This window comes from Gossypium arboreum, chromosome 1, assembly GCF_025698485.1.
Source record: "Gossypium arboreum isolate Shixiya-1 chromosome 1, ASM2569848v2, whole genome shotgun sequence".
NCBI classification, from domain to species: domain Eukaryota; kingdom Viridiplantae; phylum Streptophyta; class Magnoliopsida; order Malvales; family Malvaceae; genus Gossypium; species Gossypium arboreum.
In genome coordinates, this window is record NC_069070.1 from 15026776 (window position 1) to 15049208 (window position 22433).

The 22433-nt window shown below is 32.9% G+C and overlaps 1 protein-coding gene across 1 annotated transcript; it reads left to right on the forward strand.

The window, feature by feature from the left end:
• The first annotated feature begins 14818 nt into the window (after positions 1-14818).
• LOC108480649 (histone-lysine N-methyltransferase, H3 lysine-9 specific SUVH5-like) lies at positions 14819-19872 on the forward strand. Its single transcript, XM_053027521.1, is given in 6 exon segments — positions 14819-15121; positions 15745-16050; positions 16121-16294; positions 16452-16556; positions 16716-18114; positions 18116-19872. Coding segments are annotated over 6 exon segments (2688 nt in total). The 5' UTR covers positions 14819-15027; the 3' UTR covers positions 18726-19872.
• Positions 19873-22433: the final 2561 nt, after the last annotated feature.

The following is a 22433-nucleotide window of genomic DNA, read 5'->3' on the forward strand; positions in this document are numbered from 1 at the left end:
TTAGTCCCTAACTTCAAATTAAGCATTTTATGCATAGAATTTATTCACGAAATTTTCACAAAATCATGCAATCATATCATAGACCTCAAAATAATCATAAAATAATTATTTATATCTCAGATTTTATGGTCCCGAAACCTCTGTTCCAACTAGACCCAATTTTGGGCTATTACATTGGTCGAGCCATTTAGTACAGTTTATTAGTTAAAGTCTCCCTGCTTGAGGTATGACTACTCGAACCACATGCACTACTTAACAGAATTTCTCCCTGTACAGAATTCCAACGACCATGCCGTTTGTTTCCCTCAAAATTAGATTCAATAAGGAATCCATGCATGTAAGGTATGACTCTCAATAATATTTTTACAATTTATGGTGAATTTCTAAAATCAGAACAGGGGATCTCGAATTCATTCAGACCCTGTTTCACAAGAATTCAAATATCACACAATATAGAATTCTTTTGCTCCCTTGTTTCTTTCATGTGAAAATAGACTCATTAAGATTTATTTTCATATATCATTTGCATTTTTATTCAACTTCCACAATTTTTAGTGAATTTTCAAAGTCATGCAACTGTTGTTGTCCAACACTGTTTTACCACTAAAATTTCATTCTTACATAATTCCACTTAATCCATTTTGTCTTATCGAAATTCACCCAATTATCGAGCACATTGCTCATAATTTTTCATAAACATATACCTACACTTATTCATCATATGATCATGTTCAATTTTTTTTTTACTTAATTGATTTTCCCGTTGAACTCTTCGGAATAATAATGATACAAAATTGCTCGCACATTTTCCCATTTCCACACTTGCACCGGCTATCTGCACGCATAGTAGCTCGCACTTAGTACTACACATGCGACCAACATGCGGTACACGTAGTAGCTCGCACTTAGTACTACACACGTGATCACAGTTTTCGAGTACGCATAGTAGCCTACACTTAGTACTACACATGCGACCTCACAATAGATCATTCGTATCGTTTTTATTCCGAAGGTTCAATCGGGAAATTCCTCACTTTTCAACATTTTACTAAATTGTCCGTAATCAATTTAAATTCATAATTTTCATCAAATAACCATTTGATAGGCAGCCACATTTCATATGATATCAAAATATAATAACATAAAAAGAATCGATAGATTGTTTATGTACGAATTTACTCGAAGTGTCGATCTCACTATCCATAGTACCAATTCTCCATTCATAGTATAGTAAGACACAACTCAAATATCAAATCAGCTTTTAAGAATTTACATAACATATATCACATATTTCATATATCACTTGTCATGTATCTTCATTTTCTTGCATTTCATGTAACATTCTTTCATGTCATATTTCCACATCATAAACACCATTCCATCAACTTTTCCAATATATTAAATCATAAAATATATGCAATAATAGTAAGAAATATAATTCAAACATAACATTGCATTATTATTATCATACGAGCTTACCTTGATCCAGAAATAGCAATTTACCATTTTAGTCCATAACCTTGTATTTTCTCGATTTAAGCCTGAATCTCGATTTCCTTCATCTATAATATCACATTTAGCTTAATAATTAGTCACACTATTCATACGGGTCCAAAAATCATATTTTTAAAAATTTTCATTTTGACCCCTAAACTTTTACATATTTTCACTTTTGCCTCAAGGTTCGGAAATTAAGCTTCATCCTATTTTATTATGTTTTATGACATGGTGATCATTTCTCCCTTCTATGGAAACATCAAATTCTCACTCTAACATGTACTTATGACTATTAGGTATTTTTACCGATTAAGCCCTTTTGCTCTTTTTCACTTAAAACCGAGTAGCACAAGTTGTCTAACATAATTTAAAACCTCATATTCTATCATAAAACACCAAAATACACAAATTTCACCTATGGGTATTTTTCCAAATATGAACCCTAGGTTGAATTATTGCTAGCATAAGCTAAATTAAGTTACTGGGACTCCAAAAACGTAAAAATCATTAAAAACGAGGCTAGAACGGACTTACAATCGAGCTTGGAAGCTTGGAAACCCTAGCCATGGAGTCTCCCTTGGTATACTCGTCCATGGTGAAGAAGATGAGCAAAATTGGCTTTTAATTTTGTATTTTAATTCATTTTACCCTAAATGACCAAAATGCCCTTACTACTAAACTTTCCAAAATTCCATTCATGTCCAATATTTGTCCATAAACTTTGAAATTGGTCAAATTGATATTTAATACCTCCTAATTAATATTTCAAAGCAATTTCATACTAGAAACTTCTAGAATGCAAGTTTTGCAACTTATTCAATTTAGTCCCTAACTTCAAATTAAGCACTTTATGCGTAGAATTTCTTCACGAAATTTTCACACAATCATGCAATAATATCATAGACCTCAAAATAATCATAAAATAATTATTTCTATCTCGGATTTGTGGTCAGGAAACCACTATTCCGATTAAGCCCTAATTCGGGATAATACAATTCTCCCCCCTTTAGGGATTTTCGTCCCCGAAAATCTTACCAGAAAAGTGGTCTTCACTTAGATTCCTCAATTTCATATTCAATGTTGAAGAACTTTCACTCAGGCGGTGCCTCCAATATATCTCTTTAATTTCTCATATATTCTGAAATTCATTATTAGAAGTCGATCCTCACTGTACTCTTTTAGTTTGCTACTCACTATCACATTTTCCTCTTTCCGCTACGGAAATAATTCTGATATAACCTCGAAAATAATCCTTTCTTCTAGTTACAAAATAATTCATCATGCCATCCTTTACTATTCATTCATTATGTTAATCAAAACCGTCTCAATTACATTAGCTCAAGTACCAAAATATCTCAGTTGAAGACATTAACTATAATTGACTTACTTGAGAGAAGTAATCCACCATACCGATTGAAACTCGCACTTTTATCACTTATACCTTTACTGTTGTCAAACCTTACACGAAAATTAGAAAAATCCCAATACTGAAATCACCACATCACCCAAATCAAATCAGAAGTATAGCCATACTTGACATGATTATCACGAGCTGAAGAATGCACTCCGAACATGAGTCATAGTTGACAAATTACAGAATAAGATAACAAGAAAACTGAATAAAGAAATCTAAGATAGAAAAACCCAGAATAAAGAAACCCAAGATACGATATTATGCCGGAAAATTGAAAACCAAACTCATAGGAAAATATAGAAGATCCCGATAATTCCTCAGAGAAAAGAAATCTAGTAGAAAACATCATTTAGTCTCACTGGAATCAAATGCAACAAGAACAATGTATCTTCCCATATATATACATATCAAATGGAGCATCAAGTAGAAGAAACAGAATCATAGTATCATACATATTCTCTCAAATTTTTTTTATCAGGCAGAATATAACAGAATGCCCGAAGGAATAGAGCAATATAAATTATAAACCAGCCAGGCTACCAATGCTTTTATTTAACATCAGGAATAGAAAACATCCCCATATAACAAGATTTTCTTCAAAAGATCAATAACCATAGAAATATTTCTGGGAACGGATAAACACATAGAACATCTTAGAAGAAACTGCTAAAATCTGTCCAACCGCAACTGTCACACTCAGATATTACACATTTCAGATATCATTTCCCCAACTATTTCTGCCATCACAAATTTCATATTACTTTTCACTAAAGAAGACTAGTTCTGAATAAATTTTTATTTGCACTTTTCTCGACCTTGTACCTTAGTAATTCGATTTATCAAAATAAATTTCTTCTCTAATCGAACAAAGGCATAACTCCAAAAATCCTTATGCCAATCTGATACTTTTCTAGCTTTGACTTTACTTATCAATTCATTCTTCAATCTCTAATCATATTTATAATTATTCTAGCACTGAACTCTTTGGTTTCTCAACCGGAAACTTATTCAGTATAAATCTCATGAAATTCCATTATAAAACACCACTTTGGTAAGGGGAAAGGGGTCGTAGGGCCTCTGATTCAACTCTCATATACATATACATGTAACACAGTTTTCTTGATAGCAATCATATCTCAATCATGTTATTCATTTTGAGTAACTAACATTCATATTGATTTAATGCTCACTTTCCAGTTATCTCATTTAGTCAAGTATAATTATGCATGCATCCTATGTTTTCTGGATAGCTTGATTTATCCATTCATCTGCTCGAACAAATCATGCATCCTATGTTTTCTGGATAGCTTGACTTATCCATTCATCTACTCGAACAAATCATACTTATGACATCATATAAGGGTTAAACAAACATAGATATTTATATCACAATCACAACGTTTGTTTCGTGCATCATCATATACATATAATTACAATCACATAATTCAGTCCAAACAATTTAACATAGATAAATTCATTTCATTATAATCATTTATCTCATAAAAAAATCATTGACATTCATCAACATTCAACGTTCAATCAAGGCAATGACATTTTCATTCATATCATGATATTAGGAACTTTTACTCATACTTCTACGAATTTCTATTTATCCCGTTCATCTTATCAAGTAAGCCAAGTGCATTACATCATATGAGCATCAAGCAAGTATGGATATTTATCACAACATGACCTTTCATCTCACGTGTTATCACTTATATATATATATATCATAAACTTTTATTCATACTTTTCTAAATTGAGACTCATCATAATCGTAATTTTATTCAAACACCTTCGCATCACATTGAACATGGTCAGTGCAGCTCGGTTGGAGAGTACCTCTGTCTAAGCAAGACGATGCTCATACGCGTCGAAAGACATCACACTATCACGGATCAGTGGCATGTATAGCTGGACTTTTACACATGCTAGGTTAGTCCGAGAACCGACTAAGCCATAGCTCTGATACCACTAAATGTAACACCCCTTACCCATATCCAAGGCCGGAACAGAGTACGAGACATTACCAGGCTTAACAATACACATAGACAAAAATCGGGCCATAAAATTTCTTTTAATTCAAAACTTTTCGAACACATGCATAACAAACAAAGCTAACTATATCATTACATCAAAACTTAGGACATGGCACGATTAATTAAACTTATAAACCATAATGGATAAGGACCACATCTCATGATTTTATACGATAACTCAATGCAGACTGATACGTATGGTCAAAATCATAATGAAAATACATATCACAAACCAACTTCCTATACATGCCACTCACTTGATATTTCTAATATTTGAATTAATTTTCCCAAAAATGATAGTTTGATAGTGTGATTTTGCCTCCGACGATCTCCAACCCCGAGCCGACCTGCCAATACTAAAGAAATGGAGAGGATGGGTAAGCTTTACGCTTAGTAAGTTCATATGAAAATAATAAGCAATTACTACCATGCTTTTCAAGACAAAACACTATAATTGTACAATTACACATATATTCAGGAAAGGCTATTTTTTGGAGTCCCGGTGTTAAAAAAATTATATCTCAAGTTACAAAACTCAAAACCCAATTCCGTAAATTTTCTATGAAACTAGACTCATATGTCTACTTACTAATTTTTTTCTAGAATTTTTGGTCAGGCCATTTAGTACAGTTTATTAGTTAAAGTCTCCCCTGTTTCAGGGTATGACTACTCTGACCCCTGTGCACTACGAACAGAATTTCTCCCTGTACAGAATTCCAACGACCATGCCGTTTGTTTCCCTTAAAATTAGATTCAATAAGGAATCCATACATGTAAGGTATGACTCTCAATAATTTTTTTACAATTTATGGTGAATTTATAAAGTCAGAATAGGGGATCTCGAATTCATTCAGACCCTGTTTCACAAGAATTCAAATATCACACAATATAGAATTCTTTTGCTCCCCTGTTTCTTTCATGTGAAAATAGACTCATTAAGCTTTATTTTCATATATCATTTGCATTTTTATTCAACTTCCACAATTTTTAGTGAATTTTCAAAGTCACGCAACAGCTGCTGTCCAACACTGTTTTACCACTAAAATTTCGTTCCTACATAATTCCACTTAATCCATTTTGTCTTATCGAAATTCACCCAATTATCGAGCACATTGCTCATAATTTTTCATAAACATATACCTACACTTATTCATCATATAATCATGTTCAATTGTATTTTTACTTAATCGATTTTCCCGTTGAACTCTTCGGAATAATAACAGATACACAATTGCCTGCACATTTTCCCATTTCCACACTTGTAGCCGAAGCTATCTGGTACACATAGTAGCCTGCACTTAGTACTACACATGCGACCAATAGTCTGGTACACGTAGTATCCTGCACTTAGTACTACACACGTGATCACAGTTTTCGGGTACGCATAGTAGCCTGCACTTAGTACTACATATGCGACCTCACAATAGATCATTCGTATCATTTTTATTCCGAAAGTTCAATCGGGAAATTCCTCACTTTTCAACATTTTACTAAATTGTCCGTAATCAATTTAAATTCATAATTTACATCAAATAACCATTTGATAGGCAGCCACATTTCATATGATATCAAAATATAATAACATAAAAAGAATTGATAGATTGTTTATGTACGAATTTACTCGAAGTGTCGATCTCACTATCCATAGTACCAATTCTCCATTCATAGTATAGTAAGACACAACTCAAATATCAAATCAGCTTTTAAGAATTTACATAACATATATCACATATTTCATATATCACTTGTCATGTATCTTCATTTTCTTGCATTTCATGTAACATTCTTTTATGTCATATTTCCACATCATAAACACCATTCCATCAACTTTTTCAATATATTAAATCATAAAATATATGCAATAATAGTAAGAAATATAATTCAAACATAACATTGCATTATTATTATCATACGAGCTTACCTCGATCCAGAAACAGCAATTTACCATTTAGTCCATAACCTTGTATTTTCTCGATTTAAGCCCGAATCTCGATTTCCTTCATCTATAATATCACATTTAGCCTAATAATTAGTCACACTATTCATACGGGTCCAAAAATCATATTTTTAAAAATTTTCATTTTGACCCCTAAACTTTTACATATTTTCACTTTTGCCTCAAGGTTCGGAAATTAAGCTTCATCCTATTTTATTATATTTTATGACATGCTGATCATTTCTCCCTTCTATGGAAACATCAAATTCTCACTCTAACATGTACTTATGACTATTAGGTATTTTTACCGATTAAGCCCTTTTGCTCTTTTTCACTTAAAACCGAGTAGCACAAGTTGTCTAACATAATTTAAAACCTCATATTCTATCATAAAACACAAAAATACACAAATTTCACCTATGGGTATTTTTCCAAATATGAACCCTAGGTTGAATTATTGCTAGCATAAGCTAAATCAAGTTACCGGGACTCCAAAAACGTAAAAATCATTAAAAACGAGGCTAGAACGGACTTACAATCGAGCTTGGAAGCTTGGAAACCCTAGCCATGGAGTCTCCCTTGGTATACTCGTCCATGGTGAAGCAGATGAGCAAAATTGGCTTTTAATTTTGTATTTTAATTCATTTTACCCCTAAATGACCAAAATGCCCTTACTACTAAACTTTCCAAAAATTCCATTCATGTCCAATATTTGTCCATAAACTTTGAAATTGGTCAAATTGATATTTAATACCTCCTAATTAATATTTCAAAGCAATTTCATACTAGAAACTTCTAGAATGCAAGTTTTACAACTTATTCAATTTAGTCCCTAACTTCAAATTAAGCACTTTATGCGTAGAATTTCTTCACGAAATTTTCACACAATCATGCAATAATATCATAGACCTCAAAATAATCATAAAATAATTATTTCTATCTCAAATTTGTGGTAGGCCCTAATTCGGGATATTACATACAACCAAATCTCACTTAGGATTTTCTCTAATTATTACGTATTCTCACACGATTCCACTAATTAATCACATCTTATGAGACTCTCCAAGTGCCCTAATTACTAACATGTTACCTCTACTAGGATGCTAGATAATTTAAACGTGTTCCACTAACTACTATGCTTATGTTAGCAGTGACACAAAAACACAGGTGGTAGACTTATTGCAAGGAGGTCTGCCTAATAAGGTTTTTACCACCGTTAAGAACTCACCATCCGTGAAGTGAAGCTCTGCAACTTTGGCAAAGTTCTACGAATTAGTTTGCCACGAAGTTACCAACCTTATCCGGTCTAAGTCTCACAATTTAGGTGGTCTTCACTAGCGTAGTCTCTTGAATCAAACTGGTTTGTTAAACTTACGTGTGACATATTAGGTCCAATTATATATGCTTACTAGACTTTTGACCCAATACTTTATAATTTAATCCAACCCAATATTTGATTTCTATTTTCTAAATCAAATATTAATTACCAATTAAATAATTTTCTCAATCCAATTCTAATTTAATTAAATTTATGACAACTTTACCGTAAAAGAATCTATAATGAAATAAATTTAATTTCCTTATTCAATTAATTCATAATGACTAATTTATTTTATTTTATTTTCGAACTCCAGTAATTTGATTATAATTAATTAAATAATAATTTGAATATCTTAAATTAATGCTTAAGTCATTTTTGTACTTAGTGAGAAAATGCATTCATTTTTTAATGTGACCAATGTCTCTAACTTCATCATCTCCATTCATTCTTGTTCATTTGGTTCTACATGCAATTCATTTATGGTTCAATGAGCTAACAGAGGAACTGACTGGATATATATAATTAGGGCTCAAATAATTTATAATTAAGTTTCAACTTTTCACTGATTAATTATAAATTGATTTGGTTACAGAGTCATTTCACTATAGTATCATCATTGAGCTCCCGTTAGTTACATACAATTATGAAAGTTACTTAATAAGTCCTCGTTCAATGAACTTGTTATAAGTGTGGTACCCTAATAGGATATCAAATAGTAATCAAGTCATTTATCACAAAGACAAACGACCCGTGGTCATGTTTACTTTTCATCTATCATGTAATGCTGATGAGACGATATCATTTACCCATTAGTTGGGCTATAAATTCACTATTGTGAATGATGCTACATACTGCAGAAGTCATATACCCAACGCACCAACTTTCAGTTCCTTATCTATTTGAACTCAGGCTTTTACTTAAATCAAAGTATATGAGTCATACATACATGGTCTATCTTGTAATGACCCAATAGTCAAGGGTGTCGAAAAGTGCATTCCCGGTACTCCGTTCCCATAAATCGGACTCTTAAATATTTTTAATAAATATTTACGAAGTTAATTATGTAGTTAATTAGATTTCAGTTAAGTGAATTTGCATGAATTAAGAATTATTATAATATAAAGACTAAATCGCATATAGAGTAAAAGTTAAATTATAAGATTAAAATTACTTAAGGGATTAAAGTAGTAAATATACCTTTATATATGTATAGTGGATGGCATTGATGGTTTGTAGTAAATATATATGATAATTTAATATATATTATATATTTTAATGAATGAAATATAATTTATATTTTTAAGTTATAAAATAATAATAATAGTTATTATTATTAAAGTTTAATAAAAGAAAAGAAAGTGATATTGGACGATACAAAGCATGCAATTAAATAGAAAATAAAAGAAAAAAAAAGAAAGAAGAAAAGGAGAGAAACGCACGGCCCTAAGGGTTTCAAACTTTCAACTTTAATTTTTTTTAATCAATTTAGTCTTTTTTGTAATTTTTATATTTTTAAAATACCGATATTAAGTACTATTCAACCCATGTCGAAATTTTAACATTGATTAAGATTTGAGGTATTGTTATTGTTGAATAGTTTTAGTATTAGTGTTTTAAATTGATAGATTTTAAGCTAAAAATGAAAAAAATTAAATTGTAGAACAAATTGCAAATTTTGAGTAATAGGGACTAAATTATAAAAAAATTGAAATTTAAGGGTTTAATTGAAAATAGGGAGTTAAATTTAGTTTAAAGTGAAATTTGTAAGAAAATATAGAGTTAATCATTAAGAATAAAAATTAGTCTCGGTTTATGGACGAAATTGGAATTTTAGCAAATATTGAGTAAAAATTGAAATATTCAATGTGAAATTGAATTGTGTTGTATTGACGTATTTTAATTGTTTTAATTCTGTAGCTAACGTCATACTAGAATCCTCGACTAAAAAGGAGAAGAATAAAATCGATGTCAAATAGCTCAGAATCCATTGTTTGTGTTTCTATAATCCGAACTAAGTTGTAAATTATTGCATTTTGATTTCTTGCATATAATAAGCATTGGAGGTGAAAACTATTGTGTTTTACAATTGAAATGGATTGATTTGGTATGTGATGAATTTATTGAATTTATATTGATTGAATTGAATAGGTGTATATGTGATAATGTGCTTATATGAAATTTGATATTGGATATATATATTGAAAGTAAAATAGAACCCTATTAACTGTATCAGGCTGAGTCGGATATAGATGGCATGCCATAGGATAGGAAGAGTCTAGAAATTTCTTCGACTTTGAGTCGATGAGGCACTGGGTGCCAATTTGCTTCGGTTTAACCGATAAGACACTGGGTGTCAATTTATATAGCTCTGGGCACAGTTATTACTTTAGATTTATCCGATGAGGCACTGGGTGCCAAATTTGTGTGTTGGTTGGATCCGTTGTATCCATCTAAGTCTGAGTCGTGTTAATAGGGGTAAATAAATAATAAAGTTCTATAATTGATATTGAAATGGAATGGCATGTGAAATGGAAATGAGATAGTGGATGGAAAATGAAATGTGAAATATGTTGTGAACAAATGGAATATATGGGTTATGTACTCAAGAATTGAATATGGAATGAATAATGCCTTTGTTTAAATGAAATGTGGATTGATATGTGAAAAGCTATTTACATAGCAAGTGATGTGAATTAAGATATTTGTTAAACAAATCAAATATGATAGCATGTGAAAATTGAGTATAGTATGAAATGATATGGTAATATGCATGAATTTAAAATAATGGTATATGGTAATTGTAAGCTTAGACAAAGTATGTTCGTATAATTCTATTCGTATAATTCAAATTATGCATTATTGTATCATTATGTCTTTAATTGTTTGGATTATAGAAATATCACTGAGTTTTATTCAGCGTACGGTTTTGTTTTCCGTGCACAGGTTAGGTACTTCTTTTTTGATTGTCGACTCAGCATCCAACAACAATCTCGATCTCAAATGTGGTGAAGTTTGCCTTTTATGATGGCATGTACCTAGGATGTCTTAGTTGATAGTTATTTTATGAATGGATTGTAAATGGAGTTATAAGCATAATGTTGGCTTGAGTATATAAATATATGTTTGTATTTGATGTCATAAATTGACATGTTATTTTGGAACCATTGCTTGTAATGTGTATGTGAGCTTAAGCTTGATATTTTAGGTAGTAATAAGTTAGGTTAAAGTGAATGAATTGATATGCTTAAAATATTGATTTGAATGATGCATGGATGATATGTTTTGATAATATAGCATGTGGTTCCAATGAGGGTACATTGGTTAGGCATATTAGGTGATGAATTTGGTATATTTTGAGCATGTTTACTCGTGTTTTGAATAAGTTAAATGATTGGTAATTGAGTTGTTTAGTGTCCAAGTAAGTAGGAAATGGTAAACTCGAGTTTTAATGTACTTTTGGGTGCACACGGCCTGTCCATACGGGCGTGTGTCACACCCGGGCAACACACATGGGCATGTGACCCAAGTCAGAGAGTTACACGGCTTGAGACACGGGATTGTGTCTCAGCCGTGTGAGGCACATGGGTGTGTGACCCCTGCAGTTGAAATTTTTCTAAATTTTTTCTAAAATTTTCAAACGTTCCCGATTTAGTCTGGAAACACTTTTAAAGTGATTTTAAGGCCTCGAGGGCTCGAATAAGGGACGATATGCTTGTATAATATTGGATTATGCTATGTTCATTGAAACGTTTTGAAAGGGATGATTTATGTTACGTTTATTTTGGTAACGCTCTGTAACCCTATTCCGACAACGAATACGGGTTAAGGGTGTTACACATCTGTTGGAAAAATTTGGTTTGAAAACGGTTTTCTTGCACAAAGAAAAATTAAATATTTGAAAACTAACCTGGTTTGTGATATTTATAGCAATAAACCTTAATTGAATTCATACATATGTTTTTAGCTTAGCGGACGTTCGTTGTTCCTGGCTTTCAACCAAACGATCTTCTCCATTATTCTCATACCATGAACTGCTTTGAGTGTGGGCCCGAATCAATTGAATCAAAACACAGAACTGGAAAAATTTTTCTTTTGGGATGAAAACAAAAATTCTCTCTTCCTAATAGAAACCGTTAGAATTGTTATTCCAGAAAAATATATGTAATAGTTGAGAATAAATTATCTCAGTTTTTTAGCAGAATAATAATCTCTCAAAGTTGTGTTAATAGCTCTACCGGTGCCATCTATTTATAGGAAGAGAAGATAGAATCCTTGTTGAGTTGTTGTGGTTTATTTTAAATAGAAAAATAACATCCTACTTAGAATAAGACTAGGGTGGATGGTACACCCTAGTATTTCCTACTAGGGTTGTTGCCCCATTCAAGTCCATAAGGGGTTTTTGAGCTTCTCTCACATCAGGTCCAATTACAAGTACTTCGTGGGCCTTTTTGACTTAGAACTCTGTAATGTGATCCAACCCGATTCAGTTTTTCTATTTCCTAAAATAAACTTTAATATTTATATATAAAACAATTTTCTCATTCCTATTTTATCCCTACAAAATTTTGATGATTTTACCTCTGATAAAATTTTGACAATTTTGACCTTAATAAAATTTTGAGAAAATATGTTCAATATTTCACAATTAACATGTTCACTATGATCGAATGATTTATTTTCATTTTCGGGCTTCAAAATAGTCCAAAAATATAAACTCATTTTTCCGATCATTTTTAAGTAATTCATATTGGATTGGAAATAGATCATTTCTATTTTAATTTTCATTTTTGGAGACCTACATTCATTTCCAAATGGTTTCATTTCTTTATTTCGGAGAAAACCATAATCATTCCTGAATGTTTCACATTTCTCTTTTCCTATTCATTCTGTTCCTTTCTATTCAAACATGTAATTCATTTTTTGTTTCAACGAGCTAGCGGATGGATGGATTGGACATATGTAGTTGAGGCTCAAATGATATATAATTAAGTTTCGACTTTTCACCTATTAATTATAAACTCATATACTCACAAAGTCATTCCATTATAATATCGTGACTAAACTCTCCCTAACGACATACCATTACGAAAACAACTACTCAATGCTCGTCCAATTACTTTGTTATAAATGTGTTACCCTTATAGGATATCCTTAGTCTCTTTGAGGTAATATCTGTTCTCCCAATATGATTCTATTTTATCTCATGGAAATTATTACATCTTCCTTCATGAAAAGTCAATCACTATGAAATAGTGATCATGTCATTCATCATAAAGACGGGCGACCCGTGGCCATGTTTACTTTTCATCAACTATGTAATGCTAATAAGAGGATATCATTTATCCATGTTTTGGGCAATGAAATCCATTGCTGTAAATGACACTACATACTACATAAGTCGTACACCTAATGCATTGACTTTCGGTTCCTTATTTATTTGAACTCAGGCTTTTACTTACATCAAAGTGCACGAGTCACGCATACATAGTCCATCATCCACTCAGAATTTAGGTATACCACACTATGAACGTCACAAGTGAATAAATCCATAAATAGATTCAAGGTATATCCTCCTTGGGTCTAGTCTGATGTATTTTCAGTCTAATCAGTCACATCTATGTCTCTATCTTCTAGAAATCATCTGCTCTAATGCCCAAGACAAGGCATCTCCCCAGTTGGTCTTGATAGACAACATATTAGTCTTTTAATCAGTTTGCTCATTTTCGATTAGACTAAAGATATGTTTAGGTTCATCTACTAATACAAGTTGTCTTTTAGTACTACAATTCGACCACATGATACCGTTTAGTATTAGTTAAACATTTAGACAACCAATGAGCAATATTTGCTTCCATTTTGTTTTGCTGCAAAAATCACCGGAGGACAATTATACAAAGTATATTAATGTAATCAATTAATTTGTTTTATTAACTAATTTGTTCGAAAAATTATAAGTTTACAAACAAATATACTACACTTAGGGCACCAGATCCAACACAATCATCTACTCAAATTTAAGGTATGTCACATTATGAACGTCACAAGTGAAAAATCCATAAACAGATTTAGGATCTATTCTACTTGAGTCTTATTCAATACAATATTATAATTAAATTAAAATTTAAATATTTAATATGTATTCACATTAAAAATATTAAAAAAAGAAAAAACAAAATATAATTATCCTCATAATTTTTTTAAATAAACTTATAGTGAATGAGACAGTTTAACAATAAAGCTAAGGCTTTGAGAATTTTAAGATCCAATGTTCAAGTGTCACTTTATGTAATCATGTGTTAATTTTCAATATATATTTATTTTAGTTTATGTCTCATTATATATAGATCAAGTATTAACTTACAATTAGTGAGACAATTTAATGGTAAAGTTAAGATGCCATATGTATTTATTTTGGTATATGTATTTAATAAATAAATATTATGGGTTTTGAAAAAATATGTGTAATTTTTTTATTTTTTATTTGATAATTGGAGGTAAAAAAATAGAGGTGGTTTTTTTATTTTTTAAAATAAGGAGGGGAGTGATTTGATTAATTTTCCTTTTAAGATTTATTTAACTGTTTTTTTGGGGGTAATTTTCCTTTTATGTGTTAGTCTTCACGTCTTTTATGGTGAGTACAAAAGTGTTTTTTTCCGCCGAAAAATCCGAAAATTTAAAAGAAATCGAATTCTTTCAAAATCTTTTTATCTCAGAGATTTCAGTCTCCTAATAGGAGTTAATTTCTATTTTTTTTTTTGTCTATAAACAACGTGTGGGTTTATTATTTACCATGTAACAGCGGCGGTGGCAGCGGCTTTGTATGTTCTTTTTCTCTCTTTTTCGCTTTTATATTAATGGGTTTTCGTTTGAGTTGGATTTTCTTATGGTTCTAGAGCTCCGATTATTTGTTCAAAGTTAGTACGCTTTTTTTCTTTTAATATTTTCTGTTAGTTCTTATAGTCATTCCTGTTGCCTAGGGTATGGTTTCAAATTTCAGTATCTGCAATATTTTGTTATGTCCAAGCTACGGACTCTTTGGTGTAAAAAAAGTGTCTTTACTTTGCAATAATTTGCTCTTATTGTGATTATAGTTTTAAGGTGTGGGTGTATTTCACTCTTCCACTGCATGCTCTTGGTTGTATTTACTATTGTAGTTTTTCCTATTTTTAACGATGCTCATTGAATTTATTCTTAATTTTGGTTCTTTATTGCTATGATAATTGTCTCTTTTATAAAGGAAACATAGAAGAGATACAGCTAGGTTGTTTTTTGAATTTAACAATACAATGGTACTTATGTGGTTGCAGATTCTTTTCCCTTTGAGTTGTAGGTCTTGTTTGTGGAATTGAGTTTCTTGAGCTTTGATCATTAACTAATATTTTATATGATGTAGATCAGAATTTATTATCATGTGTGTAATTGCTTGAATTTAAAAAATATTGGCAGTTTTCTGCTGAAAAATTGAAAATCTGGGTTTTGCCTTTTGAATTGTGTTTCCTAAGGCTTCATTAATTAATATTTATGCAATTCATATCAGAATTTATCATGGTATTGCAATTTCAAATTGATGGCAATTTGAATCCATCAAAAGGCAATATGGATCCGTCAAAATTTAAGCGACGAAGAGTCTCTGCTGTTCGGGACTATCCTATACAGGCTCACGTCCACCCATGCAGTTGCTTTCCTGTTTCAAGAAAGTACCCACCTTCAAAAATTCGGAAAGGGGTTTCTGTCAAGCGGGATTTTCCTGTAAAGCTGGATGCTCCTGCTGCTCTGAGAAACTCCGTGTCATCTAAGGCTTCTGTTGCTACTAATGGTGATGATATTCATGCTTGCACAAATGGTATGTCTACTGTCTTTAGGGATCACAAACTGATGGATTTATTCTCTAACTAAAAGTTTATCATGCACAGATGTTAAGGAATCCAACTTGCCAATGGTTGTTTGGGAAGAGAGAAGTGAATTGGATGATTCTATTGCAATTAATATTCATCTGTGCACGGATATTAGGGATGACAAGCCATCTAGTGTTCCTAATATTGCTAATGCATGTGATGGTTATGAATGCTTAAAATCTATCAAAGAAGGTATGTCTATTGTCTTTAATGAATGTAGGTTAAAGTTTCAATTTTAACTCAATTTTATGTGTTCACAGATTTAAAAAAATCTCACTTGTCACTTGCTGTAATGATGAGCAATGTCAAGCGGGTGTTTCTGCAGCAACTAATGTTTACAAGTACACAGGTTTTGAGGAATCCTACCCTTCAATGAACATTAAGGGTGAGCAATGTGCAGTTGATATCCCTGTTGCAAATAACATTTATGCTTGCATAGAATCTAAGCAAGAAGGTACGTCTATGGTCTGTAAGCATTGCTGTTTGATTGTTATTTCTAATTTAATTTAAAATTATGTGTGCATAGATGTAAAAGAATCTTGTTAGTTTCCTTTTATGATGAACAATGTCAAAGTGGATGTTCCTGCTGCAACTAATATTTATTCATATGCAGGTGTACGGGCCAATGTGTTAATCAACATCGGGGATGATCCGTGTGAAGCTGTTGTAACCAGTTTTGATGACTATCAATTAGCTTTGAAGGATGAAAAGAGTAAGAATCTTGTGTCTCTTACCAAAGAAGTGAGCTCATTAATGCTTTCAGATGAGCGATGTTCGGATTCCCCATTTGGCGTACATATTTTCCACACAGCCTATAATGATGATGAAGATTATATGAAAGAGCATGATTCCCAAGCAGCCTTTAGTGATGATGTAGTTAGTGTCAAAACCACTTTGGCAGAGGAACTGAGGTCATTAATGGTTTCAGATGAGCGATTTTTGGATTCCCAGGTAGCCTTTAATGATGATGAAGATTGTGTGAAAGAGCATGATTCCCTAGCAGCCTTTAGTGATGGTGAAGAGAGTGTCAAAACTACTGACAAAAATTCTCAAGTTGACCTTAGCAATTATGAGGTGTTCTCTAACAATGAGTTCAGAAATGATTGTGACAAGGTTAAGCAGATTATTAATCATTTTAGACACGTTTACAACAAGCTCTTACAGGTTAAGTCAGGGAAACTTAGGAGTGGCCTTGCTGTTGAAGCTGCTATAATTCTTCAAAATCAACATAAGTGGATCAAAAGAAATAAGCAGTTTGGCTCTATCTCAGGAGTTGAAATAGGTGACTACTTTTGTTGGAGGGCTGAATTGAATATAATTGGCCTCCATTGTCGAAATGTTCATGGCATAGATTTTATGAAAATGGATGGAAAAAATCTAGCCATAAGTGTTGTGGACTCCGGCCGATACGACAATGTTTTTGAGTCAAACAATGAAGAGTTTCCAGATACCTTAGTTTATTTAGGGGAAGGTTCAAATCCAAAGGTTCAAAGTAAGAAATCTATTGAGGATCAAAAGCTTAGAGGTGGTAACCTTGCTCTGAAGAATAGTGTAGAAGCAAAAAATCCTGTAAGGGTTATTCGTAAGATTTTCTTTAAACGTGGGAAGGTAGAAAAGCGCAAATATATTTATGATGGGTTGTACTTTGTTGATAGTTATCGACAAGAAATAGCATCATCTGGCAAGCTTGTTTTTAAGTTTTTGCTGAAGAAATTTCCTAGCCAACCAAAACTTGATTGGAGAAAATTGGTTAGGGAACTTGATTGTATGAGTTATAATTCTGAAGGCAAAGAGAGGTCACCTATTTGTGCAGTGAATGCTTTGGATGATGAGAAGCCCCTAATCACTGATAATATTTCTCAAGGTGAAGAGAGGATACCTATTCGTGCAATAAATGCTTTGGATGATGAGAAGCTTCCGATATTTAATTATGTCACCAGTGTGACATATCCGGAGTCCTATTGTCCTTCAATGATTAATGATGGTTGTGATTGTATTGATGGATGCTTAGACCTATGATTATGAAGAACGCCTTTTTGAGGCAAAGCCCCTTATTGTTGAGTGTGGACCTTCTTGTAAGTGCTTCACCTCTTGCCTTAATAGAGTGAGTCAATGTGGAATTCAACTTCCTTTAGAAGTTTTTAAGACTAAAGCAAAAGGATGGGGTGTTAGATCACGGTCTTTTATTCGACGTGGATGCTTTATATGTGAGTATACAGGTGAAATCCTTCGAGACAAGGAAGGTGAACAAAGGATAGGTAACGATGAATACTTGTTTGATATAGGAGTTAGTTACGGTGATCATTCTTTGAGAGATGCAAATTCTCTCGGTTCATTTGAGGGAAATGAATGTTTCACTATTGACGCCGCTCGAGTGGGGAATGTGGGACGATTCATCAATCATAGTTGTTCTCCGAATCTTTTTCCTCAAAGTGTTCTCTTTGATCATGACAACAAAAGAATGCCACATATTATGTTATTTGCTATGGAAGATATACCACCATTGAATGAGTTAACATATGACTATAATTATGAAAAAGGTGGAGTTTGTGATGCAAATGGTAATATCAAGATCAAGCATTGCTATTGTGATTCTAGTGATTGCACCGGGAGAATGTATTAGGTAAGATGTATTCTTCATTCGTGAATTAGACCTCATCATGCATGGGTTGAGAAACATTTATTCTGAATTTTTAGTTTATTTGATGTGTTGTATTTTTAAAATTTTTTATATGAATATAATAATATAAAAAAATATAATACGGGCGGGTTAGGTTGGATTTAGGTTTTAGTATTTTTATTCAAGTTGAGTTTGGATAACATTGTAAGTTCATTTTTTGGGTCAGGTTAGGCTTAGAAAATAGGCATAAAATTATGTTGAGGCTTGGCTCAAACTTAACTTGACCTATCACTTCCACTTTGAATATTGGTATGCCTCGTTAAGGTGAACAATTGTCATTGTTACTATCTACCTTTGCCAGTTTCACATGTGAACAAACATTTTATTTAAAACACATATATTACATATACGAGAGGTAATTCTTGGAGAATGATCTATCTTTTTGCAAAAGGGTAAGTAAGGGTATTCATATTTTGGTTAAAATTGAATTAATTGATCGAATCGATTTAATTTAATTAATTGGTCGATGGTTGAATTTAGTTCAGTCAGAAGTTAATTAATGATTTTTAAAATTTTGGTTATCGGTTAAATTGATTTGAAATGGGTAATTAATCAAATTAACTAATTAATCGAAATAAATAATATATGTTATATATAATTGTTGACTTCTTGTTTGGTTAACTTTTAAGATTTATGTAGTGTTTCTAATATCTTATTTGTTTTCACTATTAATAGTAAGATAAATTTGTAATTTTAATATATTTATTTTGGTTAATTATTGAATAAATGCTATTAAATTTGTTATTTTCTTATCGTGAATAAAGTTGGTGTGTTGGATTCAAACTCTTACAATAAAGGGGCTAAATTGAAACAAAAAGCAAAGAGGAGGGTTTGATTGAAAGATTGAAGATTCAAAGATGACTGATAAAGATTGAAGTGTTGAAGGTTTTTTTTTAAAGTGGCTGGATAAAGATTGAAGGATTTTTGATATTGTTACAATTCTGTAATTAGTTTAAATTTGATTTTTAAAATTTAAATTATTTAGTTATAATATTTAGGAAAAATCTAGTTAAATTTTAGCACTAAAATTGTGTATAAATACTTAGTGATTATAGTCAATTTCACACACTTGGCTTTTGGATTAATCAAATTCCTTGTTTTCTTTCCCCTTACTGCGTCATGATACAGACCAAAATGTAAGGCCACGGTTTCAACTGTTAATTTCAAACTGTTTTTAATTTCTAATTTCCATGTTGTTAAACGTTGAGTTTGTTGTTCTAATTTCTAATTTCTGTTTGTTGCTGCACTTTTTTAACCTCCTATGACAGACATGAGGAGGATTATGAAAAACCTGAGTTATTTTCCTCTTTTGGGTTTCTTCTCTCAACATCCTTTCTCTCTTTTTCTTTTACTTCTTCCTTCCTCATCTTTTGTTTCTCTAGTGACGTTACTGATGGTAACAAAGGTATCAGAGCTAATCTCGATGGCCTGTGAGGGAGTCACCACAAGGTTACAAAAGGACATGGGAACCATGCAGAAAGATATGGGACTGATGCAACATGAATTCACTTAATTGCAAACCAACTTAGCCCAAATGGACGCTTGAATGGAGTTTCGCTTCAAAGAGTTCCACAAAAATGTAAAAGTTGGCATTCGCACTGAGCTTTAGAATTTGTTTTAGCAGCAGATAGGGCTTGCGACACCACCTACTCAGGGACAAACATCGGACAAGGGTAAGGGGGTATTAGAGGGTACACATCCTGGGTTCCCACCAAAGGAGTTGTTTTTGCTATCACTTATGATGGAGTCTAGTCCTATAGGCATACATTCAAGGGCTAGTACTTTAGACTCCATGGGTAGAAACTTCAACTTCGAATGCCCAAGGTTTGATGGTGAAGATTTTCGAGGGTGGTGGTCGAAGTTAGAGCAATTCTTCGAAGTTGAAGGTGTGTTGGAACAAGATAATGTGCGAATTGTTATGCTCCATATGGAAGGAAAAGCCCTGGATTGACACCACTTTTTCAGCCAAAGACAAGGTAGACTTCAAATGTTATCTTGGGAAACCTATGCTCGAGGTTTGCAAGAGAGATTCGGTTCCTCTAATTTTACTGACCCGATGACTGAGCTGGAAACCTTGAAGCAACAGGGAACGGTGGACCTGTTCCACGGCCAGTTTGTAAGTATTCTCAACCAGTTACACTTGCCTGAACCCTATGCATTAAACATATTCATAAGTAATCTCAAAGTAGAAGTTGGTTAGTACCTCAGACTTTTCAAACCCCAAACACTGGTAGAGGCATATATATTAGCCAGACAGGTAGAAGGTATTGTATCAACAAATACTGTTAAAAGGACTCCCTTGGTTGGAGGGAGTGGGGGTACTCTAAACCTCTATTTTCTAACCCCAAACCTATCAGTCATGTACCAGCTTTTGGAGGACCTTTGTCGAACCTTGGCCATAAAAAAATCCCTCTAAACAGTCATCAAACCCCCACCAAATCCTTGTCTCAAGCCGAAATGAAGGATAGGAGAAAAAAGGGTCTGTGTTTTTGGTGCGCTGCAAAGTATGCTCCGGGACACAAATGTGTGAAGTCCCAACTATACTAGTTGGTTGTGGGATCTCATAATGAACTGGGAGTGGAAGCCATAACCTTACCAACAAAGGAGTTTCAGGACTACCCCGAGCAACTTGAAAATACAGAACCAGAAGCTGAAACCAACCCCCCGTTCTCTCATTACATGCCTTACAAGGATCCCAAGGACACAACATGAGAATAGCAGCCAAAATTGGGCAATTTGATGTGATAATATTGGCCGACTCAAGGAGCACACACAATTTTGTGGACTCCAAAATCATCAAGAGAGGTAACTTACCGATTGAACCAGCTAAACAAATGACGATTATGGTCGCTGATGGGGGAAGTTTGTGCACAAGAGGGCTATGTAGAGCTAGTGAATGGCAAACACAAGGCTACAAATTTGTAACGATTTCATGGTCCTTCCGGTGAAGGGGTGCAACTTAGTGCTAGAGATACAATGGCTACTTTCTTTAGGAGCTATTATTTGGAATTTTTAGTCTCTCACTATGAGGTTCGAGCATGGGGGCAAATTTGCATGCTGCAAGGTATTCAAACAGGAAGCTTACAGATACTTAAGGGTCACCAAATGTCCAAATGTTTACATATGACACCACTCGGTCCTTGTCCCATGATGCTGGCTACAGATTAGCATACCATGCTGAAAATGACACCTGCTCTCACCTAGGCAGACTTGCAACTACTATTAATGGAATACGATGATGTGTTCAGGATACCAAATGCACTTCCTCCTATAAGAACACAGGATCATAGAATACCATTGCACGATGAAACAAAGGTGATTAATGTGAGGCCCTACAGACACCCTACATTATAGAGGACGAAAATTGAGAAACTTATTAAGGAGATGCTGCAAGCTGGAATCATATGGGATAATAATAGCCCATTTTCCTCACATGTCGTAATGGTCAAGAAAAAGGATGGGAGTTGGCGTTTGTGTGTAGATTACCGCCACTTGAACCAACTTACCATTAAGGATAGGTTCCCCATACCCATTATAGAAGAATTATTAGATGAACTGGGACAAGCCCCCTTTTTCTCCAAGTTAGACCTCTGATCAGGCTATCACCAAATTAGGATGCATGAGGGGGACATCTTCAAAACAGCTTTCAAA